At 38.1% G+C, this 16257-nt stretch overlaps 1 protein-coding gene across 1 annotated transcript in view; it reads right to left on the reverse strand.

Moving 5' to 3' along the window:
• The window catches only part of LOC148946364 (tRNA wybutosine-synthesizing protein 4-like), a 107658-nt gene that overhangs the window by 70131 nt on the left and 21270 nt on the right, over window positions 1-16257 (reverse strand). Inside the window, exons 3-4 of the mRNA XM_089097677.1 lie at window positions 15420-15567; window positions 6846-7017 (exon numbers count right to left, since the gene is read on the reverse strand). Of these exons, the coding sequence (XP_088953803.1) occupies window positions 6846-7017; window positions 15420-15567 (320 nt within the window). The remainder of the gene's footprint in view (window positions 1-6845; window positions 7018-15419; window positions 15568-16257) is intronic.

Raw genomic sequence — 16257 nt, forward strand, 5'->3', positions numbered from 1 at the left:
CGCTCCTACTCCATCCAAATCTATGCAAAACCATTTAAAAATTGGCTACTAGCCCAATAAATAACATTTGAGAAGTTAAAAACCAAGTGAAACAACTGAACCAAAAGAACACAGCAAAAATAACATGTTTAAAAATACATTTGAGACATCATTTTTTATGAATAAAAATATTTCCTTCTTAAAAAATAATTATCAGCTCAATTAAGAGCCTTTTTAAAGATAAAACGAAATTCTAAAATATTTCATATTAAAAGCTACATTTAGGACATATTTGTTCATGGATGAACAAAGGTATAATTGAAAAGTAACAAAAAATCAAAAAGGAATTCATTTCAAATATTAAACAAAATAAAGCTAGTTTTTATGAGGTGAAAAAGCAATATTAAGGCTTCAAGTCAACGGCAATTGTCATACGTATGAGGGGGGTTGGAGCCCTAGGCCCTTTCCCCCCTCTATACTAAAGATAAACTAGTTCTTTCTTAGACGTATTTTATACAACAGATACTGCCAGAAAATTACAAGTGAGTTTTATGAGGGGGGGGGGGGTACCCTTTATGGTAATTACTATCCGTTTAAAAGCTTAAAGTACCAACGGCAGTGAAAATAAAACCTGAATGTTTGAAATTGGTTAAGTTGAAGCTTAAATCACTATATATATCGTTAAAAGTTATGAAATGTTAAGAATTCAATTTTGAATGAAAAAGATGTCAATACAGTTTTGGTAGTAGTGGGTACCAAACGCAAAATAAACGCCAAAAAATCACCTAAAAACAAGCAGTGCTAATTAGCCTTAGAAGATATAGCTTTCCTATGAAGGTGTAGTTGTCTTCGGGGATCAGCTCATTGCTAATGTTTGAATTTTTAGAGTAAAAAAAACGTTGTTAAATTTAAAAATTAGTTTTGCTTATTCATTTCCATGGTTCAACATGAGAACACTAACGACTATTTGGTACTGCCATAAAAACTTTATAATTCTCTAACAGCAACAAAGAAAAACACAGAAAATCAATGTTTTCAAGCACAAATAATCGTAAGATGGGTCCACGGGGCAATAATATCTTAATTTCGAAGTCCTTGGCACTTTTAACATTACTCTTCGCATTCATTTGCAAAAACTTGCTTTTTTATTTAATTTCCGTTCGCTTTTTACATCATATTCACGATTATCCTAAATATACAAGACAGCGCTGCCTGACTGTCTGGAGTTGCACCAAATTTTGAGTTTTGCCAAACACTGTTTCAAGAATACGATCATTTAGGTGTATTTGCTGAATACAATTAAATATAATTTTCCTGAATATGAGAGAGGTTTTAACCCCCCTTAAAATCCCCACCCTTTACCCAAAAAGCCCAACTTGGTTGATCACAATACTTAGATATTTAATAATTACTTTTTTTAAGGAACAGTCGTTACCACAATAGAAAGCAAGGGAAGCAGTCACTACCTTAGCACCCATTTGCCCCCACAGTCCAAATATACCCTCCAAGTGAAAGAAATCATCTTCTCTATGTTGATCTGAAATGGCTTTCAAGCACAGATCGAGAATTGAAGGGGCGGGAAGAAGCCCCCCTCTTATAACAGAATCATTTTTATTTATTTCAAGTTCTACCTCACCACCTACCACTGGCGGATCCAGGTGGGGGCGCGTGGGGCATGCCCCCCTCCCCAACGTAGTGGTGGATTTGGTGCTATTAAATATAATATTTTTTTTAGAGGGTGAATAGCTTTTTAATATTTTTAAAGCGGAGTGTTTTTTACGTACTATTTTTGTACTAATATTTTTAAATAATTTTAATTTCGACAGATTTAGTAGAAATTTAGCCTTTACCAGATTTTAGATTAAATTTACGAATATTTCCACTACCTACCTACAACGTACAATATCAGAGGTTTCCTTTAAATTGCTGGTATTTTTTTTCCGCAAGTTTATCGGAGCAACCTATTATGCACCCCCGCTAAAAAACAATCCTTGATCCGCCCCTGCCACCTACCTGTCCACCGAGTCCAAATACCCCCCTCCAAATGAAAGGAAGCATGCGTCTTCCCTTTGTTGATTTGAATGAGCTATTAAGTACAGATCGAGAATTGAAGGTGCGGAGAGATACCTCCTTCTTATAATGGAATCATTTATTTCAATTTCTACCTCAGCACCCATTTGCCCACCTAGTCCAAATGGATCCTTCCAAATGAGAGGAAGCATCCATCTGCTCTTTGTTGATCTGAATGAGGTTTCAAGCTCAGATCCAGAGTGTTGATTCAGAGTTCATAGTGTAAGCACCTCTGTTGGATATAGTCTGGATATAATCTCATTATACAGAAAGACTCAATTGTGATTCCCTATGGACTTATCATAATCAACCTTGAACTTCAAAATATTTGAACTTGGATTATTTAGTTATTTGATTTCCCTACGGACTTTTATTGAAAATAGTTTCAGAATCGGAACTTGGATTATTTGACAGCTAAATATTTAAGTGTAAATTCCGTTGGAATTTATGAATTAACACCCTAATTTGGAAGGAAATTGGTTTTGGACTTATTAATTGGTTGTATTACCAGTAAAATTGTGTACTGAATATAACACGAGCCAGCGCTAGTTATATCTGCCCTGGATGCGAGAGGCCGTGTGGGAAAGGTGCGACGATTCAGTGCTCGAAATGCCTTTTATGGTTCCATCCCCCCTGTGCTGGAACCACACCAGTATTACGGCAAGAAAACCTCAACTGGAAATGCAGCTCATGTGTTATGGCTGTTGTAACTGAGCACCCTGAGGCTGACACTCCAGCATACTCTGTCGTTAACCCCAACAATGTGTTTTCCTCGCCTTTGGAGGACCCACCCCCTCAAAATTGTCCCAATAGTTGTGAGAGTTGCCTTTCAAAAAGGCAATTTAATCCTACAACTTGAAGCATTGAAGTAAAACTTGAATCTCAAGCCCGATCCCTGTCGATGAAACAGACCGAAATCGACGCTCTGAATTTACAGCTATTCGAAAAAAGTTGTGACCTTGTCGTGAAAATTGCTGAAGGACTAGGAATTACCGAAAGACGAGAAACTAAGAGAAAGTGTTTCTTTTTTATGCCAACTGGTACATGCAAACTTGGTGAACAATGTCCGTTTACTCGCGAAAGAAAAAACGTTAATAATAAGAAGAAAAAAACAATCAACGAGAAAATTCCCATGTAAATAAAGTGCGCAAGTATTTCGAAGTAGGTTCCTGCAACAAAAAGCAGAACTGTAAATTTCTACATATATGCCGAAAATTCATGCTGAAAAAGTGCAAAGCAACAAATTACAATTTTGATCATGTCGACCTTTGCACTAAGATGGCTTGTGCCAACAAGTTGTCCAGTTTTGATCATAGTGCTAGTAATTTAAAATGTCAAATTAATCGTTCAGTGCTTTTTAAGTATTTTGACCGTTTGTCTCGTTTTAATCATTTTAACCGTGGTCCAGTATTCGACATTATAGTATGCCAAGCCATAGCCAGATTGTTTATGGAAGCAATGCTTCAAGCAATAATCCTAGACTCGAGCCGGTGTAAAAAAACTTGTCGAGACGAGGAGGCCAACAGCTGAGCCAAAGGAACCCGCGTTTTCGGTTCCCCTTCCCCCAATCGCACCCACGACAACCTTTTTCAATACCGACATGGCGCTACTGGATCCTTCTTCACGGTCACTGCGGGTCATACGGGTTCGGCATATCTCCTCGGTTCCCCTTGGAGCTCTCCCCCTTCCTCCCACCCCCCCGGCCCTCCCCCAATCCCTAGATCTATCCTTCCTAAAATATCAGCCTCCCGCGTTTCGACTATAAGCCACGCCGTCCCACTTAGTAACAGGTTTCCGCCATTAGAAGAAACTGATCTTGCAGAATCTTTGGAACACAAGGAAACTGTCTGCCCAGGAACTAAGATGAAAACCAAGGTAAAAGAATACTCTTCTGTAATTATTGCTCTGCCTAGTTTTTTCTTTAGTAATACGGAAAGTTTAAATACGGATAAGATTATTGAACTGGAGAATTTAGCTCAAGTAATTAAAGCCTCAATACTAGCAGTAACAGAGGTTCATAGGCAAAATCCAGATCTACTCAGTTTGCCCGGTTATAGTAAAATGATAAAGTTACGCCCAGATAACCACTGGTTTGGAAAAAAGGGAGGTCTTGCAATTTATATTAACAAGAAAATTACTACTTTTCAGATAGAGGTACATGTGCTTTAATGATTATGACGAGATTCTTTGGGTATTTGACTATTCGCAAAGCCTAAACGCATGCCCTCCCATTATAATGGTATTGCCGTTTGTGTTTTTTATTATTCGCAAGGACAAGATGTCAGTTCTCAAAAAGTTTTCCCGGAAAAACTTCAATTAAGCGCTGACTACGTATAGGGTAAATACCCCACGGGTGGTATGTTCTTGTTTGGTGACGCTAACGAACTATGACCTTGAGTCTTTGGAAGCAGGATTAGGTCTAAAACAGTTGGTTAATTGCCCAACAACTAAACACGACACGGCTCTGGACCGCATAGCTACTAACATGTCTCTATTCTAAAGGAAACCCACCCCAGGCCCCCCCACCCATAGGAGGAAGCTACCACTTCACCCTTGAGCTACACCCCATAAGCAAAGTCCGGGTCACGTACACTACAGAAACAAGTCGGCCAATCACAAACAGTGGATTGTTTGGTTTCGGCAATTGGCTCACGACTGAAAAATGAGAGGGCATAATTTCTACGGCTAATGTTGATCAAATGGCCACTACTTTTCAAGAAAAACTTCAGGGTAAGCACCATTTCTATTTTCCTGGAAAAGTTAACAAACGTTTTTGAGAGGCAAAGGTTTAAATGGCTGTGGCATGGGTAAATCTGTCTTGGCTTGTCTCTTCCTACAATTCGCCAATGTCTTGATGCAACCTACAGCAAAATACTTGAAAACTTCAATTCAAAATCAGGTCAAAACTCACTCGTATTAAGATATATCATTACCAAATTGAAATTATACCAGAAAAAAAATCTGTATGTACCAGAGACAATACGTATGTCATTCTGTGTTGCGTAGTCATGCTATTTCCAGTGATTGGTTTAGTGATGGCAAACGACGGCAACGACATGACAAAGCACTTTTACAATTAGTTTAACTATATTAATTAGTTTAATTATATGTTCAGATTATTGATTTAATTATATTTAATAAATTTAAAATTCATTATTCATTTTTAAGATGGGCTGGATAATCTCCTATCATCTGGCTAAAATTAGCAAGGTACATGGCAAACGACGGCAATGACATGACATGTCCGTAGATTCAATCTTATTACCGTTTCATTTTTTTGGGGATTACCCAGTAAGAACCTCTATTATCTCTCTCGTTCAATAGCTTCATCTTAAAAAAGAAAAAGAAGAAAAATTTGCATTTTACCATCAAATACGTAGGCTTCATCTTGACAAGGTTCAAACAGAAATTTGAAGAGAAAAATAGCAAAAAAATAGAAAAAAAGTGTTGAAAATATTTTTCAAACAGAAAAGTGTAAGTGATATTTTAAGTTAAAATTTGTTTTGATTTTATCACTATCATCACTGAGAGAAGAAAAGTTTTTTTCTAATTAATTGAAAAAATTGAGCAATAGTTACACTTCCAACCTTTATTTAGGCAGAGTGGTTTTCGTCCTCTAAGTCAAAACATGAATCTGTTGTTGGATTATGGACCTCTGTTAAGATCTTAATGGAGATCCATGTTCAAACTTAGGAGGACTGAACCCACTTTTTCCGAAATCAAGTTTGAACGTGGAAATGTAAATATTGTATATAAACTACACTTGAAATAGATAAGTATTGATGACTTTCAAAGTTAAAATTATTTCTCCTTTACTGTTATTGTCGCCAAAAAAAAGAGGAGGTGCATTTTTTAATTAACTAAAAAGAGAAATTCTGCAATAGCTAGATTACTTCCCCGATTTATTTATGGGGACAGTGGGCTCAGTCCTTCAAAGTTGGGACTTGAGTCTCCATTAACATCTTGGTAGAGGATAGTCCGTCAAGATCTTGATGGCGGTACTTAGACATGATGGCAATACTATATTCTCCCGAAGTTAGCGCCAACATGCAACTTCTAAGCCTACTGAACCCCCTACGTCGAAATTTCAGTAACTTAAATTCGACGGTTTTACCCTCCTCACTTCCATGTTATCAGGTTCCTTGTATCTTTTGGGTCGTTAGCTGGATCGGAGTGAAGAAAAACGATTTGTGGATCACATCAACCTGAGAAAATTTTATGACAAGTCGAGCATGTTTTTCTTTTTCTGTATACACTTGGAATATTATCTTAGCAAAAAAAAAAAAATAAAGTCTTCGAAATATTTCCAGTACCTATAAACCTTAGGGGGAAGGGAATATTTCCGAGTGCAAACGCATATAAAATTAAAAAAAGAAAAACTATTTCAGGCGCAACGTTTTAAATTGAATATAACGTCTTAACTGGAATATAAAGTTTTTAACCTTAATATTATGGATTTATGCGTTCAGTAAGATTTTCTTAGGCAAGGAAGAGTGGCATCTAGAAGGATCTTGAATATAGGCGGAATTCATGTCGAGCATATTCCGCCGATATCGCCCATGAATGTGGGCGGAATTCATCCGCCCATATTCCACCGATACCGCTCATATGGATGGAATCTGAATATGGATGGAATGAATGTGGGCGGAATTCATACTGCCCATATTCCACCGATACCGCTCATGAATATGGATGGTATCTTGAGCATGGACGGAATTTACCTTATGCAAAAAATCTGGTGACTAATCTAAGCACAAATGGCCTTCAAAGACAAGTTGACATAGATACTCACTCACTCTTTTTCGTGTAAATATGCCAACACCACTTCTGATATAATCAAAGTAGGCACATCATTTTTTAATCCAAAGCGTTCCAAAGTCGCTTGCAGCTCCCCAGTTTTTCTTAAATCAGAGCATATGATGGTGAAGTGACTTGACTGGAGTTCTTTATCAGACTCGGATAAATAGTCTTTAAAAAGGAAAATAAGTTACCAATGAGGAATATTAGTCCCTCCTGAATGCTCTCTGACTTGAAGGAATATAAAACACGGCTCACTCCAATAAGGAGTCAACTGTCTTCTTTTCTAGATTAATTAAAAAAAATTTTTCACAAAATAAGTTTTTCAAAGAAAAGTAAAGAACTCAATTAAACGAAAAATGAGCAAAAATAAAATCAAATAATCTACCAAGCTCGAAACTACCACAAATCAGCATCGATAAATAAAGAAAACCCAAAACGAACAGAAATTACAATAAATAACCGAGTCAAACTCAAAACAAGCAGAAATAAACATAAGTTGGGCGCAAAATCCCTATGCCTTCCCAAGGCCAGAACAAATTTTCACTTTACTGAAAAAAATATAAATTTTTTTAATTTTATAAACTTTAATAAATCAAATAATATTAACATTTTTATTACTAAACATAATTATATGTATATTAAACTTACAATGCACATTCATTTGTATTTTTTCAGTAAAGTGCAAATTTTGTTCTGACCTTGGGAAGGCATAGGGGTTTTGCTCCTAACTTATGTTAATTTTTGATCGTTTTGAGTTTGACTCGTTTATTTATTGTAATTTCTGTTCGTTTTGGGTTTCATTTATTTATCGATGCTGATTTGTGGTAGTTTCGAGCTTGGTAGATTATTTGATTTTATTTTTGCTCATTTTTTGTTTAAAGGAGTTCTTTAATTTTCTTTGAAAAACTTATTTTGTGGAAACAGTTTTTTTAATTAATTTCTGTTCGTTTTATATTAACATAGTCTTTTAAGGGGAAAAAGAAAATAACACTTTAAATCTTTTCGTTTTTTAAGACTTTATAGTTTGGCCTGCTATTTGTATGCTGGAGAAAAATTTTCAGTAATTTTTAAAAACATACACCCTTTTAAAAATCTGGAAACAAATATTACTATTTAACTTAGTTTCATGCCTCCTCTAGTTGACCTGAAATGGAAAACCTGATACCATTCGCAAAAAAATCTGTTTACTTTCTTTGATAGCTTGGATACACTTACACTATTTTGATTTGGTTAAATTTTGCGAGCAGACGTAGCCTCGAAAGTTTGAACATAATATCCTCAGTCGTTCTTGGGATACTGCTGAGATGCCTTATTGGGAATTAGCATTATTATAGTGCTTTTTGATTTAATCTTAAGGCAACATTTAGTTTTTAAACATAATGGGAAAATGGGAGGGGGGGGGGAGTGGGAGGGGGATTAGTTGCCCTCCAATCACTTTCGACTATTAAAAAGGGCATCAGCCCTTTGAATTTCCAATCAAATGGGCCCCTTTTGAAGTTTCTATGACAACACCTTCTATAAAAACTTTATATACCCCAGGACATGGATTGGATGCGTTTGGGTGAATGATGGACGTGGGGGGGGCTAGTTGCCCTCCAATCACTTTCAACTATTAAAAAGGGCATTAGCCCTTTGAATTTCCAATCAAATGAACCCCTTTTGAAGTTTCTATGCCAACGCCTTCTATAAAAACTTTATATACCCTAGGACATAACTTATAACCCTTTCCCTGAGGGTTGTTGGGGAGTTTCCTCCTCAAAAACATATTTTCTATCTGGAATCAACTATACTCAACAAAATGGCTATCTCAAAATTTTGATTGGATGTTAGGGGAATGATAGGCATGGGGGAGGGGCTAGTTCCTCTCCAATCACTTTCGACTATTAAGAAGGGAACTAGCCCTTTGAATTTCCAATCGAATAAGCCTGTTTTGAAGTTTCTACGACAACGCCTTCTTATAAAAAAATTGAATGCCCCAGGAAATAAGTTTAAGCCCTTGCCCTTAGGGTAGTAGGGGAGTGTTCTTCTAAAAAAAATATTTTCTATCTAGTAATCAACTAAACTAAGCTGAACAAAATAAGCATTTCAAAATTCTGATTTGATATGTTTGCGGAAATGATGGGCGTGGGGGGCTAGCTGCCCTCCAATCACTTTCAACTATTAAAAAAGGCACTAGCCCTTTGAATGCCCAATCGAATGAGCCTGTTTTGAAGTTTCTACAACAACGCCTTCTATAAAAACCTTATATTCCCCCAGGGCATAACTTAAAACCTTTGCCCTGAGAGTTGTGGGGGAGTTTCCTCCTCAAGAACATATTTTCTATCTGGAAATCAACTATGCTGAACAAAATAGCTATCTCAAAATTTTTGATTGGATGTGTTTGGGGAATGATAGGTGTGGGGGGGGGGGGGCTAGTTGCCCTCCAATCACTTTTGAATTTTAAAAAGGGCACTAGCCCTTTGAATTTCCAATCGAATGATCCTGTTTTGAAGTTTCTGCGACAACGCCTTCTATAAAAACCTTATATGCCCCCAGGGCATAAGTTAACACCTTTGCCCTGAGGGTTGCGGGGGAGTGTCCTCCTCAAAAACATATTTTCTATCAGGAAATCAACTAGCCTACGCTGAACAAAAGGGGTATCTCAAAATTTTGATTGGATGTGTTTTGGGGAATGCTGGGCGTGGGGGGGGGGCTAGTTGCCCTCCAATCACTTTCAACTATTAAAAAGGGCACTAGCCCTTTGAATTCCCAATCGAATGAGCCTGTTTTGAAGTTTCTACAACAACGCCTTCTATAAAAAGCTTATATTCCCCCAGGGCATAACTTAAAACCTTTGCCCTGAGAGTTGTGGGGGAGTTTCCTCCTCAAGAACATATTTTCTATCTGGAAATCAACTATGCTGAACAAAATGGCTATCTCAAAATTTTGACTGGATGTGTTTGGGGGAATGATAGGTGTGGGGGGGCTAGTTGCCTTCCAATCATTTTCGAATTTTAAAAACGGCACTAGCCCTTTGAATTTCCAATCGAATGAGCCTGTTTTGAAGTTTCTACGGCAAGGCCTTCTATAATAAAACCTTATATGTCCCCAGGGCATAAGTTAAAACCTTTGCCCTGAGGGTTGTGGGGGAGTGTTCTCCTCAAAAACATATTTTCTATCTGGAAATCAACTAGCCTATGCTGAACAAAATGGGTATGTCAAAATTTAGATTGGATGTGTTTGGGGGAATGCTGGGTGTGGGGAGGGCTAGGTGCCCTCCAATCACTTTCGACTATGAAAGTCCTTTGAATTTCCAAACAAATGAGCCTGTTTTGAAGTTTCTACGACAACACCTTCTATAAAAACCTTATATGCCCCCAGGGCATAAATTAAAACCCTTGCCCTGAAGGTTGTGGGGGAGTGTCCTCCTTAAAAACATATTTTCTATCTGGTAATCAACTGCGCTAAACAAAATGGCTATCTCACAGTTTTGATTGGATGTGTTTGGCGGAATGATGGGCGTGGGGGGGGTCTAGTTGCCCTCCAATCACTTTCGACTATTAAAAAGCGCACAAACTCTTTGAATTTCCAATCGAATGAGCCTTTTTTGAAGTTTATACGACAACGCCTTCAATAAAAAACTTATATGCCCCCAGGGCATAACTTAAAAACCTTACCCCGAGGGTTGTGGGGGAGTCTCCTCCTCAAAAAGATATTTTCTATCTGGAAATCAGCTACGCTGACAAAATGCCAATCTCAAATTTTGATTGGTTGTGTTGGGGGCACTGAGGGGGGGGGGGGGGGTGCTTGGTGCCTTCCAATCACTTTCGACTATTAAAAAGGGCACTAGCCCTTTGAATTTCCAATCGAATGAGCCTTTTTTGAAGTTTCTACGACAACGCCTTCAATAAAAACCTTATAAGCCCCCAGGGCATAACTTAAAACCCCTGCCCTGAGGGTTGTGGGGGAGTCTCCTTCTCAAAAACACATTTACTATCTTGAAATAAACTACGCTGAACAAAATGGCCATCTCAAAATTTTGATTGGATGTGTTTGGGGAAATAATGGCCGTGGGGAGGGGGGCTAGTTGCACTCCAATCACTTTCGACTATTAAAAAGGGCACTAGCCCTTTGAATTTTTAATCGAATGAGCCTGTTTTGAAGTTTCTACGACAACGGCTTTAATAAAAACCTTATATGCACCCAGGACATAACTTAAAACCCTTGCCCTGAGGGTTGTGGTGGAGTATCCTCCTCAAAATCATATTTTCTATCTGGAAATCAACTACGCTGAACAAACTGGCTATCTCACACTTTTGATTGGATGTGTTTGGGGGAATGATGGGTATGGGGGGGCTAGTTGCCCTCCAATCACATTCGACTATTAAAAAGGGCACTAGCCCTTTGAATTTCCAATCGACTGAGCCTGTTTTGAAGTTTCTGCGACAACGCCTTCTATAAAAACCTTATATTCCCTCAGGGCATAACTTAAAACCTTTGCCCTGAGAGTTGTGGGGGAGTTTCCTCCTCAAAAACATATTTTCTATCTGGAAATTAACTATGCTGAACAAAATGGCTATCTCAAAATTTTGATTGGATGTGTTTAGGGGAATGATAGGCGTGGGGTGGGGGCGGGGGGCTAGTTGCCCTCCAATCACTTTCGACTATTAAAAAGGGCACTAGCCCTTTGAATTTCCAATCGAATGAGCCTGTTTAGAAGTTTCTACGACAACGCATTCTATAAAAACCTTATATGCCCCCAGGGCATAGCTTAAAACCCTTGCCCTGAAGGCTGTGGGGGAGTGTCCTCCTCAAAAACATATTTTATCAAAAACATATTTCTATCTGGAAATCAACTAGCATACGCTGAAAAAAATGGCTATCTCAAAATTTTTATTGGATGTGTTTTGGGGGATGATGGGCGTGGGGGGGCTAGGTGCCCTCCAATCACTTTCGACTAATAAAAAGGGCACTAGCCCTTTGAATTTCCAATCAAATGAGCCTGTTTTGAAGTTTCTGCGACAACGCCTTCTATAAAAACCTTATATGCCCCCAGGGCATAACTTAGAACCTTTGCCCTGAAGGTTGTGGGGGAGTGTCCTCCTCAAAAACATATTTTACATCCGGAAATCAACTGCGCTGAACAGCCCCCCCCCTGCGCCCATCATGCCACCCCTGTTCTGAACAAAATGGCTAACTCACAATTTTGATTGGATGTGTTTGGGGGAATGATGAGCGTTGGGGGGGGGGGTCTAGTTGCCCTCCAATCACTTTCGACTATTAAAAAGGGCACTAGCCCTTGGAATTTCCAATAGAAAGAGCCTTTTTTTAGTTTTCTATAGCAATACTTTCTATATAAACCTTATATGCCCCCGGGTCATAACTTAAAACCGCTACTCTGAGGGTTTTGGGGGAGTATCCTCCTCAAAAAGATATTTTCTATCTGTAAATCAGCAACGATGACAGAATGCCTATCTCAAGTTTTGATTGGATGTGTTTGGGGGAATGATGGGCGTGGGGGGGGGCTAGTTCCCCTCCAATCACTTTTGACTATTAAAAAGGGCACTAGCCCTTTAAATTTCCAATCGAGTGAGCCTTTTTTTAAGTTTCTACGACAACGCCTTCAATAAAAACCCTGGGGTTTTTATTGAAGGCGTTGAATAAATGAACGCCTTCAATAAAAACCTTATAAGCCCCCAGAGCATAACCTAAAACCCCTGCCCTGAGGGTTGTGGGGGAGTCTCCTTCTCAAAAACACATTTTCTATCTTGAAATCAACTACGCTGAACAAAATGGCTATCTCAAAATTTTGATTGGATGTGTCTGGGGGAATGATGGGCGTGGAGAGGGGGCTAGTTGCACTCCAATCACTGTCGACTATTAAAAAGGTCACTAGCCCTTTGAATTTTTAATCGAATTAGCCTGTTTTGAAGTTTCTACGACAACGCCTTTAATAAGGTTCTTATAGAAGGCGTTGTCGTAGAAACCTCAAAACAGGCTCATTCTATTAGAAATTCAAAGGGCTAGTGCCCTTTTTAACAGTTGAAAGTGATGGGAGGGCAACTAGACCCCCCCCTCCCCACGCCCAGCATTCCCCCAAACACATCCAATCAAAATTTTGAGATAGCCATTTTGTTCAGCGCCGGTGGGGCAGGATGGGCGCAGGGGGGGGGGGGCTAGTTGCCCTCCAATCACTTTCGACTATTAAAAATGGCACTAGCCCTTTTAGGTTCCAATTTAATTATCCTTTTTTGAAGTTTCTAGGACAACGCCTTCTATGAAAACTTTATTTTCCCCCAGGCTATAACTTAAAACCCTTACCCTGAGTTCTGTGGGGGAGGATTCTCCTCAAAAACATATTTTATATCTAGAAATCAACTACGCTGAAAAAAAGGTTATCTCAAATTTTCGACTGGATGTGTTTGGGGGAATGATTGGCGTGAGGGGGGGGGGGGCTAGTTACCTTCCAATCACTTTCGACTATTAAAAAGGGTACTAGAACTCTTAATTTCCAATCGAATGAGCCCCTTTTGAAGTCTCTACGACGACCCCTTCTATATGAAGTTCCCTGCTTTGAAGGAAAAAAAAATAATAAACTGTACATTGATCTTATATGCCCTCAGGGCATAACTTAAAACCCTTGCCCCGAGGGTTGTGGGGGAGTGTCCTCCTCAAAAAGATATTTTCTCTCTGGAAATCAACTACTCTGAACAAAATGGATATCTCAAAATTTTGATTGGATGTGTTTGGGGGAATGATGAGCTTGTGAGGGGAGCTAGTTGCTCTAAATTAAATTGCAACTATGGCAAAGGGCATTAGCCACACCAATTTCCAATAGAGTTTGCCATTTTCGAAGTTTCTACGACAACTACTTCGATACGAAGTGCCCGGGCATGGAGAAAAAAAAACACATTGTGCCCACATCGTTCTTTACTTAGGCAGTGCTAGCGCGCTGCCTATGAAAGGGAGCGGGAGTTAAAATCTTAAAACATGAATATTTCACCGTCAGTTTTATATATGTTCCCAACGGGAAGAGGGGATGTGCAGACCTGTCTTGAGAGGGGCCCCCACCTCCTTCTTATGCACAGATATGCTTCTACACATGGCTGAAAAAACTCCAATCTTAAGCCAAAGGACTGCTATTGACACTAAGAAAGATAAGAAGCAGAACTACCCAAAAAATATATGATTAAATAATGAATTAAGAAGTATTTACACTTATTAAAGTAATTACACTGTAATTCACTAATATCATGTGACTCTTTCAAATTGATCTCGAGCTGTGCAAAAAAGGTCCTCTAACTTGCAGAGGGATTTTTTATGTTGATTATTTTACTTTTGTCAACAGATCATTTGACAATGGTTCATACCGTCACTTCGTAGCCAAAACACATTCAATATTTTCAAAATAACGTTTTCAAAGAAATATCATCTTTGCACTTAACCAACTAAAGCCATTTCATCTTGGAAACGACTATTGCAAGCCACTCATGTTTGATATCTCTTATTCTGCAAATTTTCAAATAGTAGTTTTTTTTTGCTTCAGTTTTAAAGGAAACCCCTACCCCTTTCCTATGGACAGGTATGGAAAAAGTTCTAATACTGCCAGTAGCAGAATTCGACAGAACTCCAAAAGCTGTCAACAAATTTCAAAATCTGCCAACAAATTATACTAGGCCATGAAAACTGCCAAGTAGTATTGCTACTGTACTATCCCACTTTTTCCACGGTGGTCTGCGGGTAGGTATGCCTATACATATAGCTGAAAAAAAAACTCAAGTATTAAGTCGAAAGATCGAAAATATGAATTTAATGGCATTTTCACTACTAGCTAATACAAAAATTCCAGATTAGAGTTTTATATACCCAAAAATTTATTACATGCCGCCAAAAATTTATTATTTTTCTGCATTTCTCTAATATTATATGACTGGATCAAAGTGATTTAAAACTTGGACACAGGGTGCTCTTATTTACAGTGGGATTTTTATGTTGAGTATTTTATTTTCGCCAACAGACCATTTGGCAATAATTTTCGTTAGTTAAAAACTTCATTAAAACACTGTTTCAAGATTAAACATTTTGAAGACTTCAGTATTTTCAAATAATATTTTTAAGGAGTAATCATTTTTGCACTTGATCAATTGGAGTCATTTCATCTTGGAAACTATTCTTGGAAGCTACTCATGCTTAATATATTTGTATTTTCTGATAAACCATCGAGTTTATTAGAAAATAGGTATGTTTGGAATATAGGTACAAATAGGCATATTTATAACTATTATACATTTAATAGGTATATTTGGAATTCTCACATCAGAAAATGACATCACAAATTTTTCTGTATAAATTTTATGTTATTGAACCTTGAGACTGGTAACAGTACTACCAAAATCTTAAAACACAGTTTCTGTTTTTGAAAAATAAGAATAGATGAGGAATGAGTTTGATTGTATTAGCGGTTGATTCAAGGAATAAAACTAAAGGAATAAAATAGGAATAAAAATAATAAGGAATATATAAAAATAAGGAATAAAAATAAAAATAAAGGAATACACAACTAAATTCGTTGGTAAAAGTAAATGTTTTACCAGTGCCTGGGAAAAGTATATTCCATTTCTCTTTCAAAATTGCAATTTTCCTTGAGACAACACCTGACAAGTCTACTTCGAAAAATCGAGTCTTGATATGCTTGTATTTCTGGGGAATGGTATTAAACCCTGCACCAAGAATGAGAATCTGAAACAAAATTACTATCAAATTTTCTAGATTTTCTTAAACAACTTTCAAACAATTTCATTAACACAAAGTGACTGAGACTTTACAAAGGGTGAAAGTCTGAGGTAAGTTAAAAATTACCATACAGGAAAAGCATTCCAGCAATACACCACATATTTCCAACATACTTCACTTCTCGCATGTGCCATACCAAACTTCACTTCTCGCATGTGTCCTGGATTTTAGCACAGTACCAAATATCATACTAAAATCTTAATAAAAATCATGATTATAAAACAATTAATTAACCCTTAAGTGGTAGGGTGGGGTCTATTTGACCCCAAGGATCCTTTGAGAGTGTGTTCCTCCTATGCTGTTAGGAGGTAAGCGCTATTTTCTCGTGTATTTTCCGGAACCTCCACTCCAACCTCCCGACCTCCTAGGTGGGAATCAGGGCCTGATAAGCACGAGCGCTCCCAAGCTATGGTTGGGGCCTCGGAGCGAGGATTTACACCACCATTCCTAACGAGCCAGAAGGACAGCCCTAAGTTGCGCCTCACAGTGGTGGAGCGGAGTAACATTCTATTGGTCGCCAAGCCCGACCCATACAATGGCTAACGCACCGGGACACCAAGGGTCTTGGGAGCCCTTGGTCAAGTTAATTCACATGAAACACCAATGGATATTCAAGATCGAATGCAGAAAGATACT

This window comes from Artemia sp. Qi Xiang Cuo, chromosome 12 (genome assembly GCF_049724085.1).
Source record: "Artemia sp. Qi Xiang Cuo chromosome 12, ASM4972408v1, whole genome shotgun sequence".
Lineage (NCBI taxonomy): Eukaryota > Metazoa > Arthropoda > Branchiopoda > Anostraca > Artemiidae > Artemia > Artemia sp. Qi Xiang Cuo.